The sequence below is a fragment of the Alternaria postmessia genome, assembly GCF_024291825.1.
Source record: "Alternaria postmessia strain BMP 2775 chromosome Unknown scaffold_41, whole genome shotgun sequence".
NCBI classification, from domain to species: Eukaryota; Fungi; Ascomycota; class Dothideomycetes; order Pleosporales; family Pleosporaceae; genus Alternaria; species Alternaria postmessia.
The window spans coordinates 210,358-235,869 of record NW_026260114.1 but is presented as its reverse complement, the minus strand read 5'-3'; the positions used below and the strand labels follow the sequence as shown (position 1 = coordinate 235,869).

The 25,512-nt window shown below is 52.0% G+C and overlaps 11 protein-coding genes across 11 annotated transcripts; 6 read left to right on the top strand and 5 right to left on the bottom strand.

Annotated features, from left to right (window-relative positions):
• Positions 1–22: 22 nt before the first annotated feature.
• J4E82_006796 (uncharacterized protein) lies at positions 23–2,399 on the bottom strand (the record flags this gene model as incomplete). Its single annotated transcript, XM_051733051.1, has 2 exons — positions 23–2,083; positions 2,280–2,399. 2 exons carry the CDS (start codon positions 2,397–2,399, stop codon positions 23–25), a joined length of 2,181 nt encoding a protein of 726 aa, XP_051587265.1.
• A 548-nt stretch (positions 2,400–2,947) lies between these two features.
• J4E82_006795 (uncharacterized protein) lies at positions 2,948–4,648 on the bottom strand (the record flags this gene model as incomplete). Its single annotated transcript, XM_051733050.1, has 1 exon — positions 2,948–4,648. One exon carries the CDS (start codon positions 4,646–4,648, stop codon positions 2,948–2,950), a length of 1,701 nt encoding a protein of 566 aa, XP_051587264.1.
• A 1,198-nt stretch (positions 4,649–5,846) lies between these two features.
• On the bottom strand, positions 5,847–7,890 carry J4E82_006794 (uncharacterized protein; the record flags this gene model as incomplete). Its single annotated transcript, XM_051733049.1, has 3 exons — positions 5,847–5,914; positions 5,968–6,741; positions 6,795–7,890. The coding sequence occupies 3 exons, from the start codon at positions 7,888–7,890 to the stop codon at positions 5,847–5,849; spliced, it is 1,938 nt and encodes a 645-aa protein (XP_051587263.1).
• Positions 7,891–8,563: 673 nt separating this feature from the next.
• NCS1 (Neuronal calcium sensor 1) lies at positions 8,564–9,524 on the bottom strand (the record flags this gene model as incomplete). Its single annotated transcript, XM_051733048.1, has 3 exons — positions 8,564–8,743; positions 8,791–9,086; positions 9,137–9,524. The coding sequence occupies 3 exons, from the start codon at positions 9,522–9,524 to the stop codon at positions 8,564–8,566; spliced, it is 864 nt and encodes a 287-aa protein (XP_051587262.1).
• An 875-nt stretch (positions 9,525–10,399) lies between these two features.
• On the top strand, positions 10,400–11,394 carry J4E82_006792 (uncharacterized protein; the record flags this gene model as incomplete). The annotated part of the gene is made up of 3 exons (XM_051733047.1): positions 10,400–10,547; positions 10,596–11,116; positions 11,179–11,394. 3 exons carry the CDS (start codon positions 10,400–10,402, stop codon positions 11,392–11,394), a joined length of 885 nt encoding a protein of 294 aa, XP_051587261.1.
• Positions 11,395–11,954: 560 nt separating this feature from the next.
• Positions 11,955–15,217, top strand: J4E82_006791 (uncharacterized protein; the record flags this gene model as incomplete). Its single annotated transcript, XM_051733046.1, has 4 exons — positions 11,955–12,377; positions 12,423–13,002; positions 13,055–13,923; positions 13,976–15,217. 4 exons carry the CDS (start codon positions 11,955–11,957, stop codon positions 15,215–15,217), a joined length of 3,114 nt encoding a protein of 1,037 aa, XP_051587260.1.
• A 365-nt stretch (positions 15,218–15,582) lies between these two features.
• J4E82_006790 (uncharacterized protein) lies at positions 15,583–18,175 on the top strand (the record flags this gene model as incomplete). Its single annotated transcript, XM_051733045.1, has 3 exons — positions 15,583–15,610; positions 15,751–17,977; positions 18,031–18,175. 3 exons carry the CDS (start codon positions 15,583–15,585, stop codon positions 18,173–18,175), a joined length of 2,400 nt encoding a protein of 799 aa, XP_051587259.1.
• Positions 18,176–18,623: 448 nt separating this feature from the next.
• Positions 18,624–19,401, top strand: ISU1 (iron-binding protein; the record flags this gene model as incomplete). The annotated part of the gene is made up of 3 exons (XM_051733044.1): positions 18,624–18,741; positions 18,897–19,193; positions 19,250–19,401. 3 exons carry the CDS (start codon positions 18,624–18,626, stop codon positions 19,399–19,401), a joined length of 567 nt encoding a protein of 188 aa, XP_051587258.1.
• A 674-nt stretch (positions 19,402–20,075) lies between these two features.
• On the top strand, positions 20,076–21,249 carry J4E82_006788 (uncharacterized protein; the record flags this gene model as incomplete). Its single annotated transcript, XM_051733043.1, has 3 exons — positions 20,076–20,446; positions 20,520–20,938; positions 20,993–21,249. 3 exons carry the CDS (start codon positions 20,076–20,078, stop codon positions 21,247–21,249), a joined length of 1,047 nt encoding a protein of 348 aa, XP_051587257.1.
• A 491-nt stretch (positions 21,250–21,740) lies between these two features.
• J4E82_006787 (uncharacterized protein) lies at positions 21,741–24,049 on the bottom strand (the record flags this gene model as incomplete). The annotated part of the gene is made up of 2 exons (XM_051733042.1): positions 21,741–23,706; positions 23,760–24,049. The coding sequence occupies 2 exons, from the start codon at positions 24,047–24,049 to the stop codon at positions 21,741–21,743; spliced, it is 2,256 nt and encodes a 751-aa protein (XP_051587256.1).
• A 485-nt stretch (positions 24,050–24,534) lies between these two features.
• Positions 24,535–25,250, top strand: J4E82_006786 (uncharacterized protein; the record flags this gene model as incomplete). Its single annotated transcript, XM_051733041.1, has 2 exons — positions 24,535–24,764; positions 24,941–25,250. The coding sequence occupies 2 exons, from the start codon at positions 24,535–24,537 to the stop codon at positions 25,248–25,250; spliced, it is 540 nt and encodes a 179-aa protein (XP_051587255.1).
• Between the last annotated feature and the right edge of the window lie 262 nt (positions 25,251–25,512).

Below are 25,512 nucleotides of genomic sequence, written 5' to 3'. Positions count from 1 at the left end.
TCTCTTTCGCCACCTCACCTCTTCACGGCGATTTCTGCGCACCCCACACGATGCTCTCCATAAGTGCATACGGTGAGGAGTCAAGGTCCAGTCCGAGCAGTGGTGATTGCGAGAACATGTTCTCAGCGTCCCCGTTGAGGGCGTTGTTGATGTCCTGTGCAGTAAAGACGTGCATCGTGGGGGAAGCCTGTGAGCCCGCTTCACTCGCCTTCCGGTTGTGTGTTGTGGTGATCCTCAGCAGCCGCTCCAAAGCCGAGACGGACCGTGTAATGGGCGTGGCAAGCTCCGCGGGGTCGACGTCCTTTGTGACATCCGTAAGAACTTGAATCACGTTCTGCAACAAACTGCGCGCTCGTTCGTTGCGGTTGTGTTCGCCAAGAATACCGAGGAGCAGAGCAGAACTCAGGGAACGATGCACAGCGGACCAGGAACGAGTTGCGAATGGCGTCATGTTTTGCAAACCGAGGAAGGCTTCGACAGTGTTGGTAAGGCTGTCGATGCATGTCTTGCGCAGAGTCTTGGAGAGATCGAGATTGACAGTGGCTGGACTGATGGCTGGTCGACAGAGCTCAGATGTGACGTACGATATGTGCAGGTATAGCGCCCAGTGTTCGAGCTGATCGCGCATAGACCGGCATCTCCTAGAGTCTTTGAGATAGTCTGCAGCATCTATCATAATTTCTTGGAGTTCGTTGCGATGCTCAGTGATGCGTATCAGGGCGTCATGCGAATTCTGTGGCCTCTGGCGCTCACGCACTATATCCAGCCCTACTTTACAAAGTCTGTACATGCTCTCGACATATGTCCTTGTTCCCGGCGCTGTGTGCTGGCTCATGGGTACAGTATGATCAATGGTGGTCGTCGACGAGGCTCTGTCGTACGAGACAGACAGCAGCGAGTCCTGCCAAAGAAGCGCCCACCATGTCTTGCTTCGAATGACCCTCTGCTGCACTGGGGTGGAAGGGGGACATTGTCGGTGTAGTCCTAGTGTCTGCGAAAGGCGTACTGTCAAACCCATCAAACTCCAAGCGACTCCAGCATTCATGTTATTCGAGATGACGTTTCCGAGGATCAAAAGAGTCTGTATGTTCTCGATAGTCGCATGCGATAGAAAGTTTGTAAATCGTAAACATTCGAAGCTGCAACAGACGTAAACCTGCGATGTAAGCTCCCTCTCCCTTCGCGACAGACTCGAACATTGACAACCGGAAGCCAGTATGGCAAAGACCATGCCTATCCAATGGAAGTCTTTGCCATATATCTGCTGATCTGTGATGCCGTTGGTGCCTTGTGCACTTGCGCGGTTGATCAAGAAGAGCAGAAGATCGGATTCGATGGCCTCGATGTCGGCAACGGCGGGGTATACGGCATGTGCGGTCTCGCGATAGCTTCGAAAGAAACTGAGGCATTCGGAATCACTCGGTAACGCATTGGCAAGCTCTTGAGCGCGCGCTATGGATCCATGCGGCAGTCCCCAAAGATCGACAAAGGGATATGTAGCGCTCTCGTTGTCCAGGCCAAAAATTGGTAGCATGCTCTTCTTGCCCAGGAGATCTTGCACGCCCGGTGCCCACTGTGTATCTCCCCTCCCTAATGCCATGACGAGCGCTGGTACTGAGCTGGGACCGATGTGTATTGTCTGGCCGGTGATGTCGTTGCGCGTGTGTATGCCTTGGGTCCGGACGTGGCTCTGCTCGCCGTCCATGGGCGCTGCTGCTGCCAGAGGCGTGTTTTCAGATGCGTCGGCAGGAGAGAAGCCGTTGATCGGGGGCGGTATCTCTGCGACGCTGCCGACGGCGTTCTTCAAGTCACTGAGCGACTTTTCCGCCTGTTGCAGCTTGCCGCAGATGCGTTCCCAGTCCTCCCGGGGCAGGGTGACGGTGCCGCCATGGATGTGGACGATGCCATTCGAAAAGTCATGGCCGTTGTTCTGGCCGAGCCCGAGGTTTATTCGTTTCGCAGGCGGATGCGACTCGCTGGGCGGGTGGTAGGTACACAGCTCGGGGTGTTCGCGGACGACGCATGTCTTGCACGGGACGTTCTGGTCGCATTTGACCTTGCGCTGGCGACACGGGTAGCAGGCCTGTATGGTAGCAGAGAGTCAGCGCATGTTCGTGGGGCAGTAGCTCTGCCATGCTTGAATGCGCCGGGTCCTGTAGCCCAATTCGGCAATGCAGAGAGGCCATTCTTCCAGCGCAGACTATACTAAGGCTCCTCGACCCTCACCACCTCGTCTTCTGCACGCCTTCGCATCTAGCGCACCACCACGGGCAGCCTACCTTGTACTCTCGCGCTTTCCGCTTGCGTCTCAGGATCTCGTCGACGTCGGCTCGTGGCGGCGTGTCTTGCATGAACCCATTTGTCGCGTTGGGGTTGTGCTGGTCCTTAAGCTCGTCCATGGTCGAAGCTCGGGGGAAAGTCGTCAGAGGTCTTGTCTGGGCCGGATAGTCGCGCTGGTGGAGTGTCGACTTGAGTCGGCCTTTCCGCTCGCTGGAGCCCCACTCTGCGCCAGGGTGCCCATCAGCCCTCAAGCTAACCCCAGCTAGTCACACGCCTAAGAAGCTTGACGCTCGCTACGAAGGAAATTACTGAGCCTGTTCATCGAGCATCCACTTTCTACACTCTGACCAGGGACTTGCCATCGTGTCCGCACTACCGTCGGTCGTATGACATCAACGTCAACAAGTCCATGCTTGCAATCTCAGCGTCATGCAACAACACTTCACTTGGTGGTCACAGCGGAACCGCATGCATATCGATCGAGCATGCATTCATCTCAGTAAAGATTACGAACAACTAACATATCCCATAAGCGCCTTCGAGAGTCTTCTAGTCCCAGGACCCCTCAGACGATCATTACCCGACGGGAATCTCCAAGCCTCCAACGCCTGCAATGCAACACACAACAATTAAAATCGAATATAACCTCCCAAGACCGACCTGCTAACTATGCTCCCTGCTTCTCTTCCTTGTTCTCCGTCTCCGCACTGTAGGCGTAATGAGAACGCGCCCGAATCCTTGCACCGTAAACGTAGAAGATGAAAGGAATTGCGCAACAAGCGAGACCGATGAAGGCAAGGAGTGAACTGGCCCACTGATCGCCCAGACGGTCGTACATCTGATTCGTAAACAAGACAGCGCCTGCACCCCAGAAGCTACGCAAGAACGTCTTCGCCGCTAGAGCTGACGCAGCCTGGTGCTGATACGAGTCGACGAGATAGTTGTTGGCCGAGTTGTACAGGAAGATGAAACCGAAGCCCACAGAGCCACCTCCAAATGCAGGTCCTGCCCAGTGCGTCTCTTTCTGGCTGGTCCATGCGAAGATAAAGACTCCAATGGGAATGAACCAGCATGAGAACATCATGGGGATCAGACGTGCTTCGGCTGGCGGGTGACCATTGTGCTTTTCCGATAACTTCATGTAGTGCTTGTTGACGAGCGGCGCGCAGGCAGCAGAGAGCAGCACACCGCAGATGAGTGGGATGAACATGAGACCTGTTGATCCTGCGCTCCAGCCCTTGCCTTTCTGGTAGACAATCGGGTATGCGACGAAAAACATGTATAGAAGACCGTACAGAACGGACATGTATACCGAGATCAGGAAGACGATGAGCTCGCGGAAGAGCAGCTGGAATGGACGCAAGAGGAAGAGCTGGAGGCGTTGGCTGAAAGGTCGCATATCGAGATCTTGTTCCGTGACGAACTTGTCGTCGCCCGTCTCCTTGCGCATCTTCTTCGCTCTCTTTGCCAGGATCTTAGGCGCATAAGTCTCTGGTACAGTAAATGTGATGAGAACCCAGACAATGGCAGAAAGGATAAGCTGGATCCAGTAAAGCCAGCGCCAGCCACCAGCTTGACTGAGGTAGCCGCCAACCAAAGGTCCGACACCAGGGCCGATGAACGGTGCGGCGCTGAAGGCTGCCATTGGGACACCTCTCTCCTCATTCCTCCACATATCGGCCAGTGTTCCTCCTACGAGCGTCATAGGTGCTGAGAACGCTACACCAGCGATAAAGCGCGTTACCAGCAGTGTGCCGATATTCTGTGCGACTGCTCCTGGAATAGTGAAGATGACTGCCAAAGCAAGTGTAACACCATATACTGGTCTCCTTCCCCAAATCTCTGACGCGGGAGCAAAAGCCATTGGTCCGACACCGAATCCAACCACGAAAAGCGTTATGGTCAATAGCGACACCTCCTCGCTAACCCCAAACTCCGCGCTCACACCCTCCAGATCCGCTGTGATGACGGCAGAGTTGAAAGCCACGGCAAAGCATGTCACTGCGACACACATGGTACACCACCACTTGTATGCCTTGCTCCAATTCTTAGGGTTCTCCTTGTCGTCAATGGTAAACGTAACCAAGTCGTACTTCTCAACCTTGCCGGCGTTGGATCGAACCTCGCGGACCATCTGCCCCGAGATGGTTTCTTGTGTGTATTCGTCGAGGTTGGCGTTGTTGGAGAGTGTGCGGATAGGAAGATTGACCATGTCTTCGGCCGTCGGTGCGCGATGGAGAGGCACTGGTTTTTCGCCATTGAGGGTTGTGGTATCTGAGGATGATGAGGATGGGCGAGCATGTGTCGGGGCGTTAGAGGGACTGGCAAAGTCCCGTGAAAGAGGGAACTGTATGCCTTCGGTAGCCATGTTTGTCGTACAAAGACCTCGAGGTCTTGGGTTTGCGATGGAAAACGAAACGACAAAGTTGTTTGGTTGTTGTGAACAGGCTGGGTAAGAGTACTCAATATATAGGGAGTATGCCAATCACCCCAACAAAAGTAAAAGATCGACCACTATTGTAATAGTGGATTCTTGTATCCGTAGCCTGGTTGCCTGATAAAGAAGCAGGAGTCAAACACCAGGGTTGTATTACAGCGAGTATGCGAATACCGCAGAGTGATGCAATCTGAAAAGCTGATCTCTACACAGGGTCCAAACATGACAACAAACATCCCTCCTATATATACTCGTGCAAGCAAACCTTTTGATAACCCTTTCGTACGACGGTAAACTTCTGCAAAAAAGACTCACCACTCATGACATTAACACCGGAAAACTCTCGGGCCTTGGGTTTCAACGTGAGAGCATGGTTTGGTTCGACGGGAAGGGTCTCGATAGTGTCCGCAATTTAGTCTAAATCTGGCATCGCGTCAGTTTGTGCGTTGATGGTCAGTGCACAGAGTTCAAATCCGAGAGATGCCCGATTGTCCTTTTGATGCATTGGACGAGGGAAGGAGTCGAGTCTTCTGGAACGTGCAGATGGGCTTGAGAATAAGCGGATCCGTTGTCCTTTTGTAGACGCTGGACACGCTTTTAGTGGTCAAATGGTGATCATGGGAGTCTTTTCTTATCTTTCTTCGTGCGAAGGGTTGACGTCATTGCAGAAGATTGGAGAATCGATGGTCGAAAGTTTCCGAAAAGAGGAAGAGGTAACAAGAGCGATAAGATATCGTTCGGAAACACGTTCAAAACTGCGAAGGCTTCCGGATAAGTTTCTGGAATGGAGAGATTATCCTTAGTGTCGGTGGATATCGGGGAAGCGAGATACATCACAATCGATTGGCGAGAAACAACTCAAGTCTCATCGACAAGATACATTCCACAGAGCTCAGAAGTGACTGGGTTCCTCTGTTGTTTGGCTCTGGAGAACGGATTCATTCACTTTCTTGACAGTTCAACACATTGGCGAGCTTGAACCACATTAAGACGTATAGCTGCATAGTCCACGGGGCTAACGGTTGTATGGCTGTGATTTTTCTAGTAAATGATGCCAATTGGATATCTCCGATGGCGAAGAATTGGGATGCTACTTGACGGTTTCAGCTTCCACACTATTGTTCGTAGCTCAATCCACCTTGATTGATCTGTAGATCTTGAGGGTAAAGAGCCAGCTTGCGAAGAAACCAATGGTGCCTAATGACTTGTTAGCACGTGTCTACAAAGGAGAACTGCGTTGTGTAGCTTACCAATAAGAATGAATACCAGCGAACTCAGCAGTGCAGAGTATCCTAGGTAAACAACACCACTCGTCCAGCTAGTCCAGCTTACATCCTTGATCCAATATAGCAAGCAACTGGCAAACACATACGCTGCACTTGCACCAGCCGTGAAGAAAGACCTCCATTGCCAGTGGTAGTCCTCTGCGCAAAGCAAGAAGTAAATCATCAGCACAGTGACCGCCGCCGAGGTGATGATCATGAGCCCAAAGCAGATGAATAGGAAGCCGAACATGTAGTAGACTTTCGAGAACCAGATCGAGTTCATGATGAAATAGAGCTCGACAAAGATAGCGCCAAAGGGGAGTACACCAGCTAATGCCATGGAGGGAAGAGGTCGTAGATAACCTCCTACCGGCGGGATTTGTCGTGGGATCTGGTTAGTGCGGACGGGTGGCTCGATAGCTGCTTGCTTGAAACCAATCCAGGAACCAGCGACACTTAGTGGTACTGAGATGACGAACCAAATAATGACGACCACAAGCATGGTAGTAAATGGAACGGCACCGGATGCACCGCGGCCCCAAACGAACAGGTTCATGAGGAAGAAGACGCCAAATACGATGGCAGGTAGAGCAACCGGGGTATAGAAAAAGCACAGCTTCCACGACTCGCCATGGAAGAACTTGTAGGTACGCGCCGCTGTGTAGCCACCGAAGAAACCGAAGAGTGTGTAGAAGATGATGATGACTGTTCCGAGAGCGCCGCGGTTGCTAGGAGACAGGAAGCCGAGAAGCGCGAATGCTATCATCCATGTTAGTAGAGACTTGACACACAAAGGGATTCTGCCAACTTACCTATAGTCAGCGCTGTCATGGCAAAGAGTTGGGCTCCATTGCCAACCAAAACGGACAAGAGTAGCGGGTTCTTTGGTGGCCTGAACACATCTCCATGTACCAGCTTCCAGCCAGAATCATCCGCAGTATCATCAGCGTCGCCGCTTTCGCCAAAGTCCTCAAGCGCAAATTGATCCAGACGATTGTAACGCGCAATGTCCTTTTTGAGTGTACGCACAAGGATCGCGCTTACCATACCAACAAGGAAGACAACAATGACGGCTGAGTTGATGAGGGAGAACCAGTGGATTTTTGGGTCGTAGACGTGTAGATATTTGTCCCATCGTGTCGCAAACGGAGTGGGGCTGGGTCGCCAGTAGACACCATACGTAAAGACGACCAGGTTTGTATCTTCGTCATTCTCTTTCAGGACGACCGGCGTCTGTCCGTTGCACGTTGCCCCGTTGTCGCCCTCTCTCTTCGATTCCGCCACGGAGTATGGATCCACCAGCACACCAACTACGCGGAAGTTACCCGGCGAAGCCTCGTGGTAGTCGATGACAATATCGTAGTGGTTGTTGAGAATGGGCTGATCCTCATCTACAAGGCCCAGCGCGAAGCCTGGTTGATAGAAGGTCTGATCTGAGCCCGGCTCCCTGAGCGATTGTGCCGCAGGCAGTCCGTCTATCAACCAGTTAAGATCGTAGCCCTGGTATATCCTGCTGTTGACAAACGCCGCATCCGCGCCCGGATACGGAGCTTCACAGAGGAGTTTGCACGTCTCGTTTACGCCCATCTTCAGCTCGAACGGACTCGTCTGTATACGATCCCCGAACAGTATGCTTCCCAGACTCTCCCGGATTTCTTTGGGGCCATCTTTTTCGCGACAAAAGTGGAAGGGCGGATGGTAGTAGTCGAAGGAGAAGACGGAGCGTAGCTTCGGGTCGTTTTGCGAATCGGCGGGTGTAAGTCGATTGACGTATAGAGGTACAGCGTCTCCGGTCTTGTATGAAGTTGGCGCGGTGCCTGGAAAGTAAAAGGCCGACGCTGGTAAGGGTGCGATGGCTAGCAAGGATGCCAGCACAGCGCCGGATGCGGATATGTCGAGTCGCCGCATTGTGTATGTGTGTTTGTCTATGCAAATCAGGCGCGTGAAAGTGGCTTTAACACGTTGTGGAGCGGACCGGCGTCAGCTTGAGAGAGCGCCGAAACGTAGCGTCGCAGCGGTAGAGTCGCCAAAAGTCAATAGTGGAAGAACGGAATGCTAGTCTATCTCTACAGACGTGGATTGTCCATAGCGTGCAGACGATGATGGTACAACAAAGCGGTACAGTACTAGCAATGTGTTGTTTTGAAGCTACTTGTTCACAGCGCTGATGTTACCTCAAGGCCGCCCAAGGAAGCTGCGCGTATGCCAAGCTGTATTCGGCACTAAGCGTTCCGCAGGATTGCGTCAGACCACAACTGGCAGGACCAACTTCGCTTGAATGCCTAGTTAGGAGGACAACGTCGACAACTTCTTGTGAGGTGCTGCCGAGAGTGCTCCATGGGTGAAGATCACAACCATGCCAATATGTACAAGCAGAAGACGTTTCAAGTTGTTTCTTGCATCCCTCGCCACGTAAGTAATTGCGCACTTTGTATACATCATTCATGATGTCCGGTACGCCAAGGCGATGTCATCCACCCTAACAGTAAGAGACAATGGTATGCCAATCCCACAAATGCGCTGTGATATCGACTATAACGAAACAAGCATAGAAAATGACACTGGGTATCGACCCCCTTCCTCACACAAGACCGTCGTAGAGAGACAGGGCGGAAACGATAGTCTCGTCGCGCTTCGAGCCCTCCTTGAACTCAGCCATGTCTAAGCTGCCGTTCTCGTCCTTGTCCATCATCCGGAAGATCTTCTTGACGCGCTTCTCGGGGGTGTCTTCGTCTTCCGGGAGCTTAACCATGGAGCCGACCTGTATGTGTCAGCGATGAAGGCATTTCCTCGGGCCTGTGTACATACCATTTTGTAGATGGCTTCTACGATTGCCAACATCTCCTCGTAGCTAATCTTGCCATCACCGTCAATGTCGTACAGCTGGAACGCCCAGTCGAGCTTGTCCTCCATCTTGCCGCGACTCGTGACGCTCAATGCGCAAATAAACTCCTTGAAGTCGATTGTGCCGGATTTGTCTGCATCGAAGACATTGAAGACGTAATCTGCAAACGATGACGGATCGCCGAAAGGAAAGAACTGCTTATAGATCTTTTGGAATTCCTCCTTGGTGAGCATGCCCGATGGACAGTCCTTCAGGAAGCCTGTATGTACTCAGTTACGGTCCAGCCAACTTATACCATTGTGGCCACACCTTTGTACCATTGCTGTAACTCTTTCTTGTCGAAATGTGTCGCTTTCTGGAGATCGGCCAGCTCCTGCTGTGATAGTTTACTCTGGCTGTGATGGGACACGATCAGCTTTTGTTTCTGTGTTTCCAAGCACTTGATGCCGCAGCGTGATCCCAATTCGTCCTCGAAACCGCGTATGGCATTCGCCAAGGCGATTTTCTGCATATCCTTGTAGTGCGCATATCCGGACTCGTCATGGCTGGGGATGTCGGTGTGATGGCGGCGCGCAAACTTGAGTGGCGGGTGTTCATGTTCTAGTAGAGGTATTCCTTGCGCCTGTGGCGGAACGTGAGGCGGCGACGCTGGATGCGCGTGCGTCTCGTGGTTGTCGATGTCGAACTCTGACTGCATGCTTGCGCGGTGGGTGGTCGAGTGTGGGGTCGGGCAGGCGATATTTGCGCCTGGATAGAGAGTCCATGACGAGGTCCGGTCCAGCGTGTAGCCGTCGCTCGACGAGGCGCGTGTCCGAGGTGAAGGGCAGGAGTCCCCAGACGATGGGGTGGTAGGCGCAAAGGCCCCGCATTACAAAGCAACAAGGAGAGAGAACTTACGATTTACCCATGGCTAGAAGATGTGCGGAATATCGCGGGTGGAGAATTTAGGGGTGCACCGGAATATGTAGTGAAGGGAGCAGGCAGGCAGTCGTCAGGTGTCGGTAGGCGGAGCAGCAATCAAAGGGTGGTAGCTGGTAGTAGGTGGCGTACCAATCGATGGCGGGGTGCTCTCTGCTTGGTGACGGGAAGGCGCAGCACTCTAGGAGCAGGCGAATGCAATAGGCGATGTACGAGGCTAGGATGTGGGTGTAGACGGGCAGAGGTAGTGTGAGCGGAGGATATATGCTGGTCGTCGTGACAGCTCGGGTTCCAGCCAGTCGACACAAATAGCGGCCACGCCGAGAGGGCCCTGGCCGCTTCGTCATGTCCCGCTTTCGCATGCATCTTCGGCGGGCAACCCCGCGAGTCTAGCACAGCGCCAGTGGGTGATTCGTGCCCTTGAAGGCCCGGTTTCATCATTGCCAAAGTGAATACCGAACTGCTGTCGCTGGCCATTCAGCTTGGTCCATCTGGCGCGCAACCTGCATACACGTCCAGCCCTACGACCCATCTTCCGCCGCGCATAATCGCGCATGACTGGTCACGTGTATGCGCGTGCTCCACCCGAACCACGTTCACGCTTACTGCGCTTTCCTTTAGCCCCACCGCCGTCAGCACGCCTACTGATCAACCATGGACGACATCCTCAACGAGCAGTTTGAGCGCGTCGAAAAGGCCCTGACCACGCTGGTCGACTCAATCGCCGCCTACAACCCAGCCACGCAAGCTGCAGTCGACTTGGTAGCTGCTGACGACGAGCTCAGTGAAGGACTGGATCAACGTATGCTGCCATTCGTTTTGACTGAGAACACCGACTAAAATGCCGCAGTCGCTAAACACCAGGCAAACCATGTACGCATCCAACACTTGCGCGCAGAAGCCGACGCTCTCGAAGAACAGCTCAAAACGTCCGTCAAAAAGCTCGCCGAACTGCGCCACGAGCTGTTTGACACGTCTGTGACGACATTTCCAGAAGACTCACGCGCCGTGCCGTTCAACGAGCTTTTACAGTATGCGACCAACATCTCGAGATACACAGTCCCGCCGACGTATCGTGAGCGCATTCCTGCGGCAGACAAAGACAAGGAGGACGAAGACGTCGGCTCAAGTGGAGCCCCCACCAATGGCCTTAACACGCCTGCTCTCCCACCAGAGACTGTAGAAACTGCAACTGAAGCTGTACAAGGGCAGAAGGAAGGCGAAGATGCTGCTGGTCCTGCGCTCGAAATCACGCCTGAAGAAGAAGAATGGCTAAAGAAGCTCAAAGCTAGCAACCTGGCTTGGTATCCGTGGCCCAGCAACGAAAAGATCCGTGCGGGCGCTCTCTTCAGTCTCCAGTACTGGCGCGAAGTAAGTCGGAATGTGCAAATTGAAGTGAAACATACACTGACTTCACGTTTCCTTTTCTGCAGAAGGGCAAAAACTTGGACGAATTCAACATACCTGCACATCTCAAAGCAGACAGGGACAAAGTATTGCAGGAGCAGCAACAGCAGGATGTGGCTGCACAGGAGGTGACTACAGATTCTCCAGGCAAATTAATACCCCAACAGCTTCCCTCTGAAAACACACACCGTCCTAAGCCACTCGGAGTCTTTGCAGGCTTTGATGACGATGACGATGACTGATTGATCTCAACCTGTCATGGATGACAAGTCTCGTCGGACGTAGAAAGACGCTTGGGTTTAAGTGCTGTACCTATCACTAAAACTTTACGTATACCTTTACGATAGATTTTACCTAGATAGTGTTTTGAAAGTATAATTCAGAAAACACGGGCTCCTTCGCAGGACATATATACCCCGAACGTCATGTCAAGAGCGCGCCTTGCTGTTCGTCGATGCCATAGTCTGTATGATTTCATGCATCAAACCCTTACCAATCGTCAGTAGATTTCTCCATAGTGCATGGTCGATGACAGTTTCATATGACACCCAATATATTCATTTCGGGTGCGAGCTTGGCACCAAGTTCTGGTGAATCTCGACGTCCTGAATTCCTACGCAGATTTTAGAGAAGTCCCCATGCTCATAGTCGCGCACAACCCCCGTCAACGTTAGCGGTGGCTGGACATCGAGCAACTAGTCCATATAAGGTTAGCACCCAAATTTTCTGGAAACCGTGCTTGACTTTTCTCGAAAGTCGCAACGCGACAAAGTCCAATACATTCATCAGCAAATCAAGTAAAATGGGCAGCAAAATACGCAAGAGAGAGCGCGAGGCGGATCAAATCGAAAAAGTGGAGGAAGCCCCTGCAAAACGGCGCAGACAAAGTAATACAGACCAGGTGAAGCTCTCCAAGCTTTACGCAGACCTGGCAGCCGAGGAAGATGATGTTCGTCTTGAAGCCGCCAAACAAATCATCGTCAACTTTTCGCCCGAAAACAAGCCATCGACCAAAGATGTGGAGGATGCGCTAGTACGCCTGATCAAAGGTCTTTGCAGTCAGCGTAAAGCTGCCAGGGTCGGATTCTCGCTCACGCTGACCGAGTTGTTACGGCAACGTTTTGCAGCAACAAAGGATGATGCCGAGGATTCGCAGCTTGACGCGGCATCCGTCATCAAGATGGTGGAAGAGAAGACCAAAGCCAAAGGCAACGTACCGGGAAAGGTAGGACTGTAGATATGCTAAATATTACGAAGCTAACAGACACAGGAAAAACGGGACCATACCATTGGAAAATTGTTTGGTTTCAAGGCCATTATGCAATCATCAATACTCCTTGAACCGGAACTCTCGCTGGACTCCTGGAACAAGCTCTTGGACAATGTCTATCGAATGGCACGCGACATTCCGTGGTTACGGGAAGAATGCGGGATGGTACTGGTCGAAGCAGTGAGGAGTCTGAAAGGTCAACTACAGTACCGAAAATGTGCCGAAGAAGTGTTGGAACGACTCAACACATTCAAGCTTGTCTCCACGCCCGAGGGTGTGGCGGTGTGGCTTACCGTCAAAGCACATTATCCAGAGGCACTGCCCGAGGGTGTCTGGCACGATAAAGACCCATTAGCAAAGAAAGAACGCTCTCGGCTTGCCAAAATCTTGAAGGAAGACTTCAACAAGAGCGAGTCAGAAGATGCAAAAGACGAAACTACGAAAACCGGGACTACGAACCCGAACCCGTCTTTCACCTGGGACCTCGCATTTGCCGAGATATTGCAAAGGGATGAGCAAAGCAAGAGTGATTCTAAGGACAAGGTCGAGTTTCCGCAATTTTGGATCGACACTGTAGACAGTAAGTCGAACCATCTAAAAGAGTGGTTAGCTTGTATGACTGACTGTGATAGGCAACCTTTTCTCTTCCTCAGCGTCCCACGAACGTAAAGCCTGGGGCTTCAAGTTGCTGAGTAGCATGATCACCCGTGTGCCAGATGGGGCTGTGTCTGCGTTGTTCAGTCCAAATTTGATGCGTACCCTTATCAACCAAAGCAAAAAGGAAGACAGGTTCCTCCATTCGGCCGCGCTCGCTGCGTTGAGCTCCGTCCAGCTCAGAGTCGATCAGGAAGATGGAACAGCCCTCCCTATTTTTGTTGCTTTGACTTCGAAGCACGGCAGCATTGAGTTCGACCGCATCACCAAGACGAAAACGCTTGAGCAGATCCTCGCATCGGCGGATGACAAAAGCTTGATGAAGGTTGTACGACATCTCAAGTCACTGATTCTGCGTCCTGATTGTGAGGAACAAACAGTTGCAGACAGCCGCCGGCAGGCCATTGCCGACCTGTTGTTGAACACAGTCAGACAATACAAGCGATACGAAAAGTTCAACGAGAAGACCTTCAAGAAAGATGTTGCCCATCGACGGGAAGGTCGCGCCGCAGATGAGCGAAAGTCTAACTGGCTGCGAGAAATCTTGGAGACACTGGTTGAGTGTGCTTATTTCATTCCTTCAAAGAGTGCGGATACTAAGAAGGTGCCTCTTCCCGCTATCAGTGATCGGAGTCGGGCAATGTTCCAAGAGCGCCTATCATCTTGTCTGACCAAGTTACTGGACGTAAAGTTGGGTGCTCGCTCAGATGTCGCCCTCATGGTTCTAGACATGATAAGAGCCAAGAGCGACAAGTCTGCCAAACTGGATCTTGCTTTCAAGGCAGACGCATCGGTTCTGAGCACTATGGACAAGGCGTTGAATACACTCGACGCCATCTCTGCGACAGTAAGCATGTCACTTCCTGTTCATCTGTCGTTTGGCTAACATGGCATTACAGGGTTCGATAGCCGGTAACGAGCTGGCAGCACAAGGCTTTATGCTCTTGTACTCACTAACGCTCTTGCAAGCCTACAATGGCGAGGGGGATGCCGTCATGATGCTTGATGATCTAGATGCGTCCTACAAAGCCTTCGAGGCGTCACGAAAGACGTCATCAAAGAAGAAGAACAAGGTTTCGACTTCCGATGGTCAAAATGCCTTTGTCGAGATCGTACTCTCCTTCTCAGGGAACACACGAACACTTTTCCGTCGAATCGGAGAAGAAGCATTTGCTATCTTCGCATCAGAGATTAGTGTTGAAGGACTGCGGTCCTTGACTGAAATCCTGGATACTGAAGAGAACCTCGAGGGACAGAAAGAGCTATTCAATCAGGGTGATGAAGACGTTGAGGAGGAAGATTCAAGTGACGACGAAGAAGACGACTCAGACGTTGAGATGGTCGATGGAGAAGAGTCGAACAGCGACGCTGCCTCTGAATCTTCTGATTCGGACTCCGAGGATGACGACAGCGACGCAAGCAACGACGATGAAGATGGTGAGGAAGATGCAGAGTTGACTCAATTCAACAACATGCTGGCCTTGACTCTTCAGACGTCGAAGCCGAATGTGGACGGTGACGCGGCGGAAGAGACATCCGACGAGTCTGACATGGACGACGACCAGATGATGGCGCTTGACCCACACCTCAGCAAGATCTTCAAGGAGCGAAGCAAGACAACAAGCAAGAAGAAGGAGCGGGAAGACGCTAAGCAGAACGTGGTTCAATTTAAGTCGAGAGTCCTAGATCTGCTTGCCGTGTACATGGAGAAGCAATATTCCAACCCGCTTACTCTGGAAATTCTCCTCCCAGTCCTCCGTCGTACTCGAGCCAACGCAAACAAGCAGACGGCAGACAAAGCGGCCAAGATGCTGAAGTCCTTCTTCGATACCCGCACGAAGCGCAAGGCACCCCTCCCGAAGCCAGAGAACACCGAGGATGTGTGGGAGCTACTGAAGGGAATCCACGAGGAGGCGAAGCTAGGGAACGGTGCAAAGGTCCATGCGGATGCATGTGGCTCCGCCAGCTTACACGTAGTAAAGGTGCTTGTTGGTCTCAAGAAAGCAAACTATGCTGGTGTGGTGGACGTTTACGCCGAGACTCAGAAGCAGTGGTTTGCAGACAAGAAGTCTCCATTACAGCCGGTGCTGTTCACTCAGTTCCAAAACTGGTCTATCAATGCACGACAGCAAGGGAAATAGGCGGTATTCTTCAGGGAAGGGCGTAACGGAACTCAACTAGCACAGCTCCTGATACAGTTGGTCGATAAATGTAACCAAGCTTCTCGACACAATACCGTGTTCATTGTGACTCAAACTCCAGATTCAGCAATGTAATTCTAGAAGCGTGTGTTAGGTCGGGCTTGAGCTCCTAGGCAGAAGGTGGAGCTCTCGCGTGGTGATTATTTCTCTTCTGGTAGTGGCGGCAGGGTGCCCACTTTTATCGGCCCCGCCGCGGGGAGCTCGCTCTGGAAGCCTAGCCTATGTCATACCAAACAAATCAATTTACATGCAACCCGTCGCGACATCTAACACCTTACCTTGCCTCCCTGCAAAATCCACCAAGCATGGCTTGCACACACGTGAACGCGCCCGGTAAGCTCTCATTGCCATGCCTAGGTTCTATTCTTCCACAACGAAAGACGAGAAGAGTGGCAAACATGTCCGCTGCGTCTTGTCGCCTTGACGGGATTTGTAGCTACATGCTCCATCTACACCATGCTAACATGATCCAGAGCTCCATCCGCCAGGACCAACACAGTCTGTATACCGAGAAGACTGCACGCAGTGCTTTGACTCGATCGATGACCCCACCGGCCTTGATGTGTGCCTCTACTGTTTCAACGGTGGATGTACGAGCGATCGAAACCATGCTCTCCTCCATGTTTCTTCTACGAACCACCCACTTGTCCTGAACATCAAGCGCACACGCAAGAGGGTCACGCGCGATGAGCCCCCTCAAAAGATGACGAAGCTCGCTGTTGCAGCTGAAACCGAGTCTGACCGGTACGATACCACGACCCAAGTCAAATGCTATGAGTGCGGCGTCGACGATGTAGACAAGAGCTCAGGAAAGCTTCCGGATATTGTAGACGCAGTTCTCAAGGCGAACACATTTGCGAAGCAGCAGGAAGTCAAGGCATGGGAGCAAGAGTTGACCGCCTGCGAACATACACTCTGCTTGGAACAGCAGGCAGCGCGACAGATAGAGTCTCAAAGCTTGGGTCATTGTTCTGAGTGTGAGCTCAACGAAAACCTTTGGCTATGCTTGACCTGCGGCAATTTGGGTTGTGGCCGTCAGCAATTCGGTGGCGTTGGTGGCAATTCACACGGCGTTGGACACACAAAGTCGACCGGTCATCCGGTTGCAGTCAAGCTCGGATCTCTCACCGCGGATGGTACGGCCGATATCTACTGTTACGCTTGTGACGAAGAGCGCATAGATCCTGAGCTGCCTGACCATCTAGCACACTGGGGTATCAACATCAAAGATAGGGTCAAGACAGAGAAGAGTCTTACGGAGATGCAGGTCGAGCAGAATTTGCGATGGGATTTTGCTATGGTGACTGAAGACGGCAAAGAGCTACAACCATTATTCGGACCAAACTTCACAGGCTTGAAAAACTTGGGCAACAGTTGCTACCTTAATAGTACCCTCCAGGCTTTGTTCTCGATCCAAGAGTTCAAGGACCGGTATTATCTCCCTAACGAAGCCCCACCGCAGACACCGCTACCCGCCGAAGATCTAGAAACTCAGCTACGCAAGATCGCCGATGGAATGATCTCAGGTCGGTATTCAAAGCCGGACAGCGACGTCACTACCAGCGAGCATAGCCCTGAGGTTCCACATCAGCGCGGCCTTGCGCCTGCCATGCTCAAACATCTGATCGGAAGAGGCCACGCTGAGTTTTCAACTATGCGACAACAGGATGCGTTCGAACTACTTTTGCATATGCTTCAACTAGTCTCACGCAGTAAGCATGTTGAGCCTCATAAGGATCCAGTCGGCGCCTTCCGCTTTGCCATGGAGCAACGGCTACAGTGTGTTAGCTGTAAGCGTGTTCGGTACAAGACAGACGATCAGGAGAACATCTCTATCCCAGTTCCCATCCGCAGAATCCCGAAAGACTCGCAGATGGACGTTACCGATGGAAACGGCAAAACGGAAGAGAAGGAAGAGTTTGAGCCAGTATCGCTGAAGGAGTGTCTCGACATCTTCACAGCTGAAGAATTGGTTGAGCTTACTTGCGGTGCGTGTGGCAGCAAGGATGGATTCACGAAGAGGAGCATGTTCAAGACTTTCCCTTCAGTATTGGCTGTCAACGCCAGGCGCTTCGAACTGGTCAACTGGGTGCCCACCAAGCAAGATGTTCCCGTTATTGTCAACGATGAACCGTTCTCTTTCGACGCCTACAAGTCAAAGGGATTGAGCGAAGGTGAGGAGCTTCTTCCAGAAGACGCAGACACAGGAGCGGCTGGAGGTTCAAAATGGTCACCTAACGAAGCTGCACTATCGATGCTCGAAGCCATGGGTTTCCCTAGGGTCAGATGTGAGAAGGCTCTGCATGCCACTGGCAATGAAGATGCTGAAGCAGCAACGACCTGGCTATTCTCACATATGGAAGATCCAGATATCGATGATCCTGTCGACTTCAATGCTGGTTCTGGTGGAGGCGCGGCTGCTGCATCTGTTCTCGACCCTGAGAAGATTGAGAACCTAGGGGCCATGGGATTCAATGCTCCCCAAGCACGTCAGGCTTTAAAGGAAACAGGCGGTGATATGGAGCGTGCTGTCGACTGGCTGTTTAGTCACCCGGATGCACCCGGCGACTTTGACGAAGGCGGTGGCTCTGAAGGACCTGCTGAGCCAACAGAGAAGCCATTGGCTGGTAGCGAGGCGCTGCCTGCAAACTTCCAACTCCAGTCCATCGTATGCCACAAGGGTAGCTCGATACATGCTGGGTGAGTCAACCGCACCCGTTTACCACACATGAGAACGTGCTAACGTCTAACAGTCACTATGTCGCGTTTGTGCGCAAGCAGTTGCCAGATGATCAGGCTGCATCATGGGTGCTCTTCAACGACGAGAAGGTCGCTAAGGCAGCCGACGTGGAGGAGATGAAGAAGTTTGCCTATGTGTATTTCTTCAGGCGTTTGTAAGGCGGCGGGTCTAGGTCTCGGACTAGCATAGCGAAAGCGGAGTTGTGTCGGATTAGCATTAACATTGACGATACGGCGAACAGAGAAGGGGTCAGGAGCATTGCGGCGCAAGCTGCTAGACAATTTTAAGATAGCACGGACTAGCTGTAGGCGTAGCCTGAATGAAGCTGAAGTCTCATCTGATAAGGGTGCAACTGATGTTCGCTCGTCGGAGAACTGGAGCTTTTCTCCGAGCCCGAGCTGATTCCAGAATATGTGATAAGTGTGGGGTATGTCGTGCACGGACTTACGTCGCCGACCATCGCTTTTCCTAATCATTACTTCAATTCCTCGATCGCCATCCACCTCCGCTACACCTACACCAACATCAACACATTATCCAAACCGCTGCCAAAACACAAAATCCACACCACAGAACCTCGAAACACCGCACATATCGACCACCACCATGTTCAGGAGAGTCGCAGCAGCAGTGCCTGCTCAGGCCGGAAGAGTGCTCGCAACCGCCGCCAGGCCCAGCATCGTTTCGCCCATTCGCACAGCAGCCCCTGCAGTTTCAGCAGTCGGTCGGCGGCAGTACCACGAGAAAGATAAGTGCCACATACTATTTGTTCGAGAAGTCGACGTGGTGGCGATAAAGGCGTTCCATGACAATCACCTCGTCATCGCACCACCATTTCCGACTTATATCCGTACGAGAACGCTCAGCTAACATCCGCAGCACTGCTCGATCACTACAACAAGCCACGCAATGTTGGTTCCATGTCTAAGACCGATACCGACGTCGGTACTGGACTCGTCGGCGCGCCCGCGTGTGGCGATGTCATGAAGCTCCAGATCCGTGTCGACCCTAACAACAACACCATCAGCGACGTCAAGTTCAAGACCTTCGGCTGCGGTAGCGCGATCGCTAGCTCAAGTTACCTCACCGAATTGGTTCGGGGTATGACACTGGAGGACGCATCGAGGATTAAGAACACAGAGATTGCAAAGGAGCTTTGCCTACCACCTGTAAAGCGTGAGTATCCATTTCGCATAAACAATAGATAGGGTCGAGATACTAACTGCTTATAGTACATTGCTCCATGCTTGCTGAAGATGCCATCAAATCCGCAATCTCCAACTACTACACGAAGAACCCCAACGCACGGCAAACAGACCTCGGCGGCAAGTCTGCGCCGCTGCCAAAGGTTGAGATCGAGACCGTTTCCTCTGCAACGGCCTAAAGGGAGACTAGGATGGCGATGTAAATTGATACCATGTGGATGGGAATGGGAATGAGAGTGAGAATGAGAACGGTTAAGGAAGTTGCTTGATATTACCTGCATCAGTCTTTCGCTACTCAATGTACCGGGTATGACTTGGGCGTTTGAGCGTTACGGCGGCTGGCTTCCTGTATAGTAGGCTGAGAAGTACTTATCTTACATCGCAATGAACAAAATTTGTAAATGCGAAAGAAGACTTTGAGCTGGCTCTCGCGCTGATAACTCAATGTATGAATAATAACAGTACAGGAATAGGGGATGTAAAACTAGCAGGCTACTTCAGTCATGGTATATGAAAGCGGAAGTCGGCTAACTGCTGGTCTTATGAGCTGAGTGTCACGCCATGTAGGTGCTCTAGATCTGATGATCCGTTTGATCAGATAATGGATGCGTGAAAGTGTACATCAGCCTTGCGGCATTACATGTACCCCAGAGTCACTGTTAGATGCAGATCGTTCCCACGTACGTCCGTCTCCTTGCACTGTAAATAATACGCAATTTGCTAGATCAAGTGGTGAATGTTGTGGAAGATCTATGACGTTGGACCCTTCCATGGTTCGCGACCCTAGTTCCTCCGCGTATCGACATCTAATCGATGCACGCCTCTCAACCTACTCTTGTGCAAATCTTCAGCCATGTCGACAGTACAACAAGACGAAGCGCCGCCCGCTATACGATTCAAGCGCCGCAAGATCGCGCATCCGAAGCGCGTCTTTGCCGAAGACGACGCGCCTACTGTCTCCGCCTCACATTTGCCCGATGCTGCGACTCTGGACGATGCGCAACCGCCGCCGAAAGAAGCCAACGACGAAGAAGAGTCGGTTCCGAACTTGAAGGAAATATTGCGCAACCGAAAGCGCCCACGAGATCGCCTGAAGGAAACCGTACGCAAAGTAGAGCCATCGCGGACTGATTTGGTGCAAGCAGAAGCACCCCGGCCAGACCAGTATACGAGTCGCTTCGTCGCGCAAACGGGGCAGGTCGTAGATCGCGATGACAGGCAGATGTAAGTGGTCTGTCCAGAAGACTGTAAAATGCTCCAAGTAGGGCAACGTCAAGCACGGAGGCTAATGTGCTAGGTCGGAATATGTAGAAGCTCGCATGGCTGAAAAGAACTATCGCCAATACGGCTGGCCCATACCAAGTCATCTCCAGGCTTCTGTAGTAGCCATCGCACCAGACCTGCAACATACCTTTGCTTCGAGCGCAGCGGCGCATGGCCCGTCCGGTAGCACTGGCAGTCCAGCGGATAACGAGCACAGCAACCGATTGGCGGCAGGCCAGGGCAAGCTTGAGGAAGTAGATCTGGGCCCAGAAGCTGCTGCACGCACGGAACAAGCCTGGAAACGATGGGACAAGGGCGAGCCTGAGCCGCCAGCAAGCAAAGCACGGCGAGACAAGTACGGCTACGCGTGGCGCAAGCCCAAAGCCAACGGGAAGACGGACGAAGATAAACGACGCGACCAAATGGTGGAGGCAGTGCTCCGAGAAGCTAAACGTATGTTCTCTCTCAACCTTACAATGACAATCCCCTGACTGACATATACTCCAGTCGACTTCTTCGACTCCACCACTCCCACAAACCCCCACGTCAACCCTTCCGTCAACACCGACGACGCCCTCGTCGAGCAATTTCGCTCCGAATACTACGAATCCATGCAAGCGAGACAACAAGCTCGCAAACCAGCTGCTCCCACCGTCAAGGGTGCGCCGCCGCCCATCACAGGCCCCAAGCTGGGTGGCAGCAAGAGCGCAAGAGCCAAGATGCACAAATTACAGCAAGAAGAGCTTGCAAAGAAGAAGAGGTAATGTTTGTTGCATGCATCTTTGCGTCGTGCGGTATCCCCGCATGTCATGTTGTCTGCATGTTTCTTGCCTGATTCAACAGCTGTCCTTGCATTTTTCACGAGGCTTGCGGCCTTGTTCTAAGCATTCATTCTTATGCAGGAATGGTGATTTAACAGACTGTGTAGCGGTGCAATAACGAACGATGGACGCGTGCTCGAGCGATGGGAATGGAGGGGCACGGATGTTAAGAAGACGACTTGGTACAGCAAGTAAGGAAAGGAGTGTTCGAGCTGCTGTATGTTTCTGGGCATGTTCCCGGTACAGCAAACGCTGGCGACATCGCTATTCACATGACTAGTGTCCGAGGAGGATTCCTTGCTGCGATTCGAAAGATAATATGTTCGTGTCTTACATACAAGCAAACAGACATGCCCAACGCCTAGCCGTGTATATCTTAACCCTAATTATGCTGTGTCCTGAACACTTGTCCATAGCAATCACAAGAAATCATCTCAAAGCTTCCTCGGTGCAGCGACTGGTTTTTTTGCAGTCCCGTTCGCTGCAGGGGTCTTCTTCACAGTCCCATTTGTACCTGAGGCTATTTTGCTGGGAGCTTTCTTCGCTGGCGTAGAGATGGCATCCATCTTCTTTGCCAAATCTCCCGTCTTCTTGATCGCTTGCCCCTTATCCACCTTCTGGGGCACTTGCACAGCGCCACTAGGGGTGACTTTGATTGGCACTCCGCCTGCTGTCATGAATGTTGTTCCCTTGTTTTCTTGAGCTTTTTCAATCTCATCCTTACCAACCTTGATCTTGACACCGTTTTTCATGGTGAGTGTACCGGTTTTCTTAGCTTGCTCGACTTCCGTTTGAGGCACCTTAATCATGACACCCGAAGCGGTCATCATTTCTTTCATCGGGCCTGTAGGTGTCGGGGTGGGCTTCTTAGTTGCCGCTGACGTAGAGTTTATTCGGGCGTGTGCGGCGGTGCCTGGCTTTGGTGCAGCAGCAGTGGTAGGCTTCTTTGCGGATGACGTTGGAAGGTTGATGGCACTCTGGGCTCGTCTTGCGGCCGGGGTGGTGGCGGTTGGCGTTTCCAAGGTCTTCGTAGGTGCACCTGGGATTGCTGTGCTTGCTCTTCTCATCCCATTTGGCATTACAGCGCCACTTGCTATCGCTGTTTCCTTGACTAACTTGGCCAGGTTTTCTTGCGTAAGACGCTGGACTTCTGGGACTTCTTTTGGTCCTGCTGCCTGTGCGGCGCCCATCTGCGCAGCGCCTTCTATCATCTTTTCCAGTTGTTCTGGACTTGGTAGGCCTTTCATCTCGCCACCTTGACCTAGCAGCGTCTTGATGTGGTTCTCGAAGAACTCTTTGCCGCCAGGTATGGGTAGGTCTGCAGGCGAAGCGCCGTAGGCTACGGTCAAGGCCATCATGACGGACGTTATCGGTGCGAAAATTTTGACGAACTCGTTCCAATTTCCTGACTTGACTTCTGTCTCAATCTGCACCGCCGGCCGCGGCACTGTTCGAATGGTCTTGCTTCCGTTGCCTCTGCTGCTCTCACTCTTGGTATCCATATCCAGATGGTTCTTCCAGAAGTCTTCTGCAGGAAAGCGAGTGTGGCGACTGAAATATTCGAGCATATAGTCCTTCTCCCTCCATCGGTTTCTCAGCCAGACCTCAAACGCGTGCGTATTCTCGTATGGGATATCATCGAGATGAAATCGTCGCCAATGCATGTTTACTGATTTTGGAGGTCTTCCCTCGAAGAAAGAAGAGCGCAAGGTAAAGATATCTTGACCAAATTGACCTTCTGGTACACCTTCGTATGCGATGGTGCAGTCGTATAGCCAATCGGTGGTTTCTCTCAACTCGTTCAGACAGAACTTGAGACCAGTGCTGCGTGGAAGTAGCTGGTGCTTCATGTCCTGCAAACCATTCTTCTGTGCCCATTTCTGACTCTTCTCGCGTGTGGTCTTAGACAGGTTGGTCCCCTCCGGAAATATGATTAGCCACATAGGATCTCCCTTCTTGTTCAGCTTGGTCAGATGTTTCTTGAATGTTCGTTGATCTTCCTCCCATTTCCTGGATAAGAAGATGAAATTGTAGAACTGAGCACCCCACCCAATGATAGGGATATTCTTCAATGACTCCTTCAGGATAATGTAGATGAAACCGTGCATGTTGTTTGTGTAAGCAATCCACCAGAGGTATAGCCAGTCAGTGTAGAGTTGGTGGTTGGCCATGAGAACCAGGCGATCAGCAAAGTTACATTGTAGAGATCCGTCTTTGCGCTTGATGAGTTGACCGACCATACTGGAGTCGCCAGATACACGGACGACAGTTGGGGCCCACCATTGGGTTAGACAGGTGATCAAGATGGCAAAACATTCCTTGGTGTATGCCATGTACCCATCGTAGAACTGCGGGTCAATGAGCTTCAGCGGCGCGCCCAGGAATTGAGATGCGCTTATACTGTTGTGCGTTAGTTGGTATGTATCTGGAGGCTGGCACAGAGATATGCTTACGCCAGAACGCCAGACAAGAACGTCGAGGCTAACGTGAAGGCGCGTTCGGCCTGTGTCAACTCTCCAAAACGCGGTGGTCCAGCTGGATGCGCCTCGACATTTTCTTTCGAAATCCTTAATCCAGCACCAAGGTCATCTTTCTTCTTCCTCTGGACGGCAGCTGGTACTGGCCGTTTGGATGCTGATTGGCTGGTTGGGGTCGGCTTTGGAGCCGTCGCCTTCTTCACAGGGGGTTTCGCAGCCGGCGACTTGGTGACGACCGGCTTCTTCGTAACATTAGCAGGCGACATCTTTCACAATCCATACACGAGCGAACATTGAAGTTCGAACGTCAAACACGACTACCAGCACCAGTGGCGGGTTACCCGCGACGTCAGTGCAGGGCAACGGTTCGAGATCAAGATGGATGCTCCACTTGCGCGTCGTCAACCCCTGTCAGCGAGCCGTCGGATGACGTCGATGTGTGGCGGCGTGCGACCAAGTCAACAAGCAAGATATTCGAAGCACCGGTACCCCTTCGTTAGGTCATTAAGCTACTTCAGTAACACTATACTCGCTCCGTTAGACACCAATTCTTAAGACTGCCTCCACTGCATCCCTTCTTCCAGGAATCACATCATACACTCACAAAAATAGCGGTACGTTAAATCTTTACAGCTGTCGACCCGGGCGCATGTTCGAGTAGTGCACGCGAGCAGCTTTCGAATATCCATCTGAACCTGGAGCTGATAAACATTACAGATTTGATTCGAAACTAGACATCACATCCTTCAACATGCCCGCAGCCTCAGTAGCATCCGCGCCCGTCAAGCGCACCGCCAACAAGACCACCGCCTCTAGGTCTGCGAAGAAGCCTGCTCAGAGTGCGAACAAGAAGCCTCAGACAAACGGCGCAACCAACGGAGCGTCGCAAGCTCAGATGTCACCATACACTATCATGGCTTCGAGAATCGCGAACCGCGTTGCGGAGATGGCGGAGAACATGACCTTTGTTGAGCGTGAGAAGTGAGTTTCCCTGAAATTTCTCAGATTTCCTTGAATTTCCCCTGGCAGCGTTTCTCTGGTTCTGGGTCCGACGGCGTTGAAAACCAGGGCTGCGCTACCATCTACCGACGAAAACTTGAACCCCTATTGCGCTGTCTGTTATCCCGACGTGCATCTGCTAACAAGACCTTCCATAGGCCCCAACCACAGCAGCAACAACAACAATCTGCTCCATCAAACTCTGGAAAGAAGCCACCCCGGAAACTCGAGATGCGCATGCCTAACAACGGCGCCTCCCCAACCAACATCACGTTCAGCGCACCTTTCCTCGACAACACCCTCGCCAAGCTACTCACGCTCCAAAACCGCATGTTGACAGTCAGTAACGACATCGCAGCGTGTGAGGACGTAGACGACAAGACCAAGCAAGAGCAGTTTGCCCAGAGCGCAGAATTGAGTCGTATCATTGCGCTAATCTGCGCCGAGAAGGCTAGACAAGGTGCTTAGTTTGTAATGTTTTGTCCAAAGCAATGAGTAGTAATGAGCGTTTCTTTTTTTTCAATGGCGTTATCGGATATGTAACGAAAAGGTTTCCATAGTAGTAGCGCACTTTGTACGAATAGCATGATCGACGAAAGACATAATAATGACTTGAACGACAAACAGACAATGTTGTGATACTCAGCCTCAGCCATGTACGGCATAGCTGACCAGTGACATGCCATCGCATAAAGCTATTACACAAGCTAAAACCTGCACCAGAGATCGC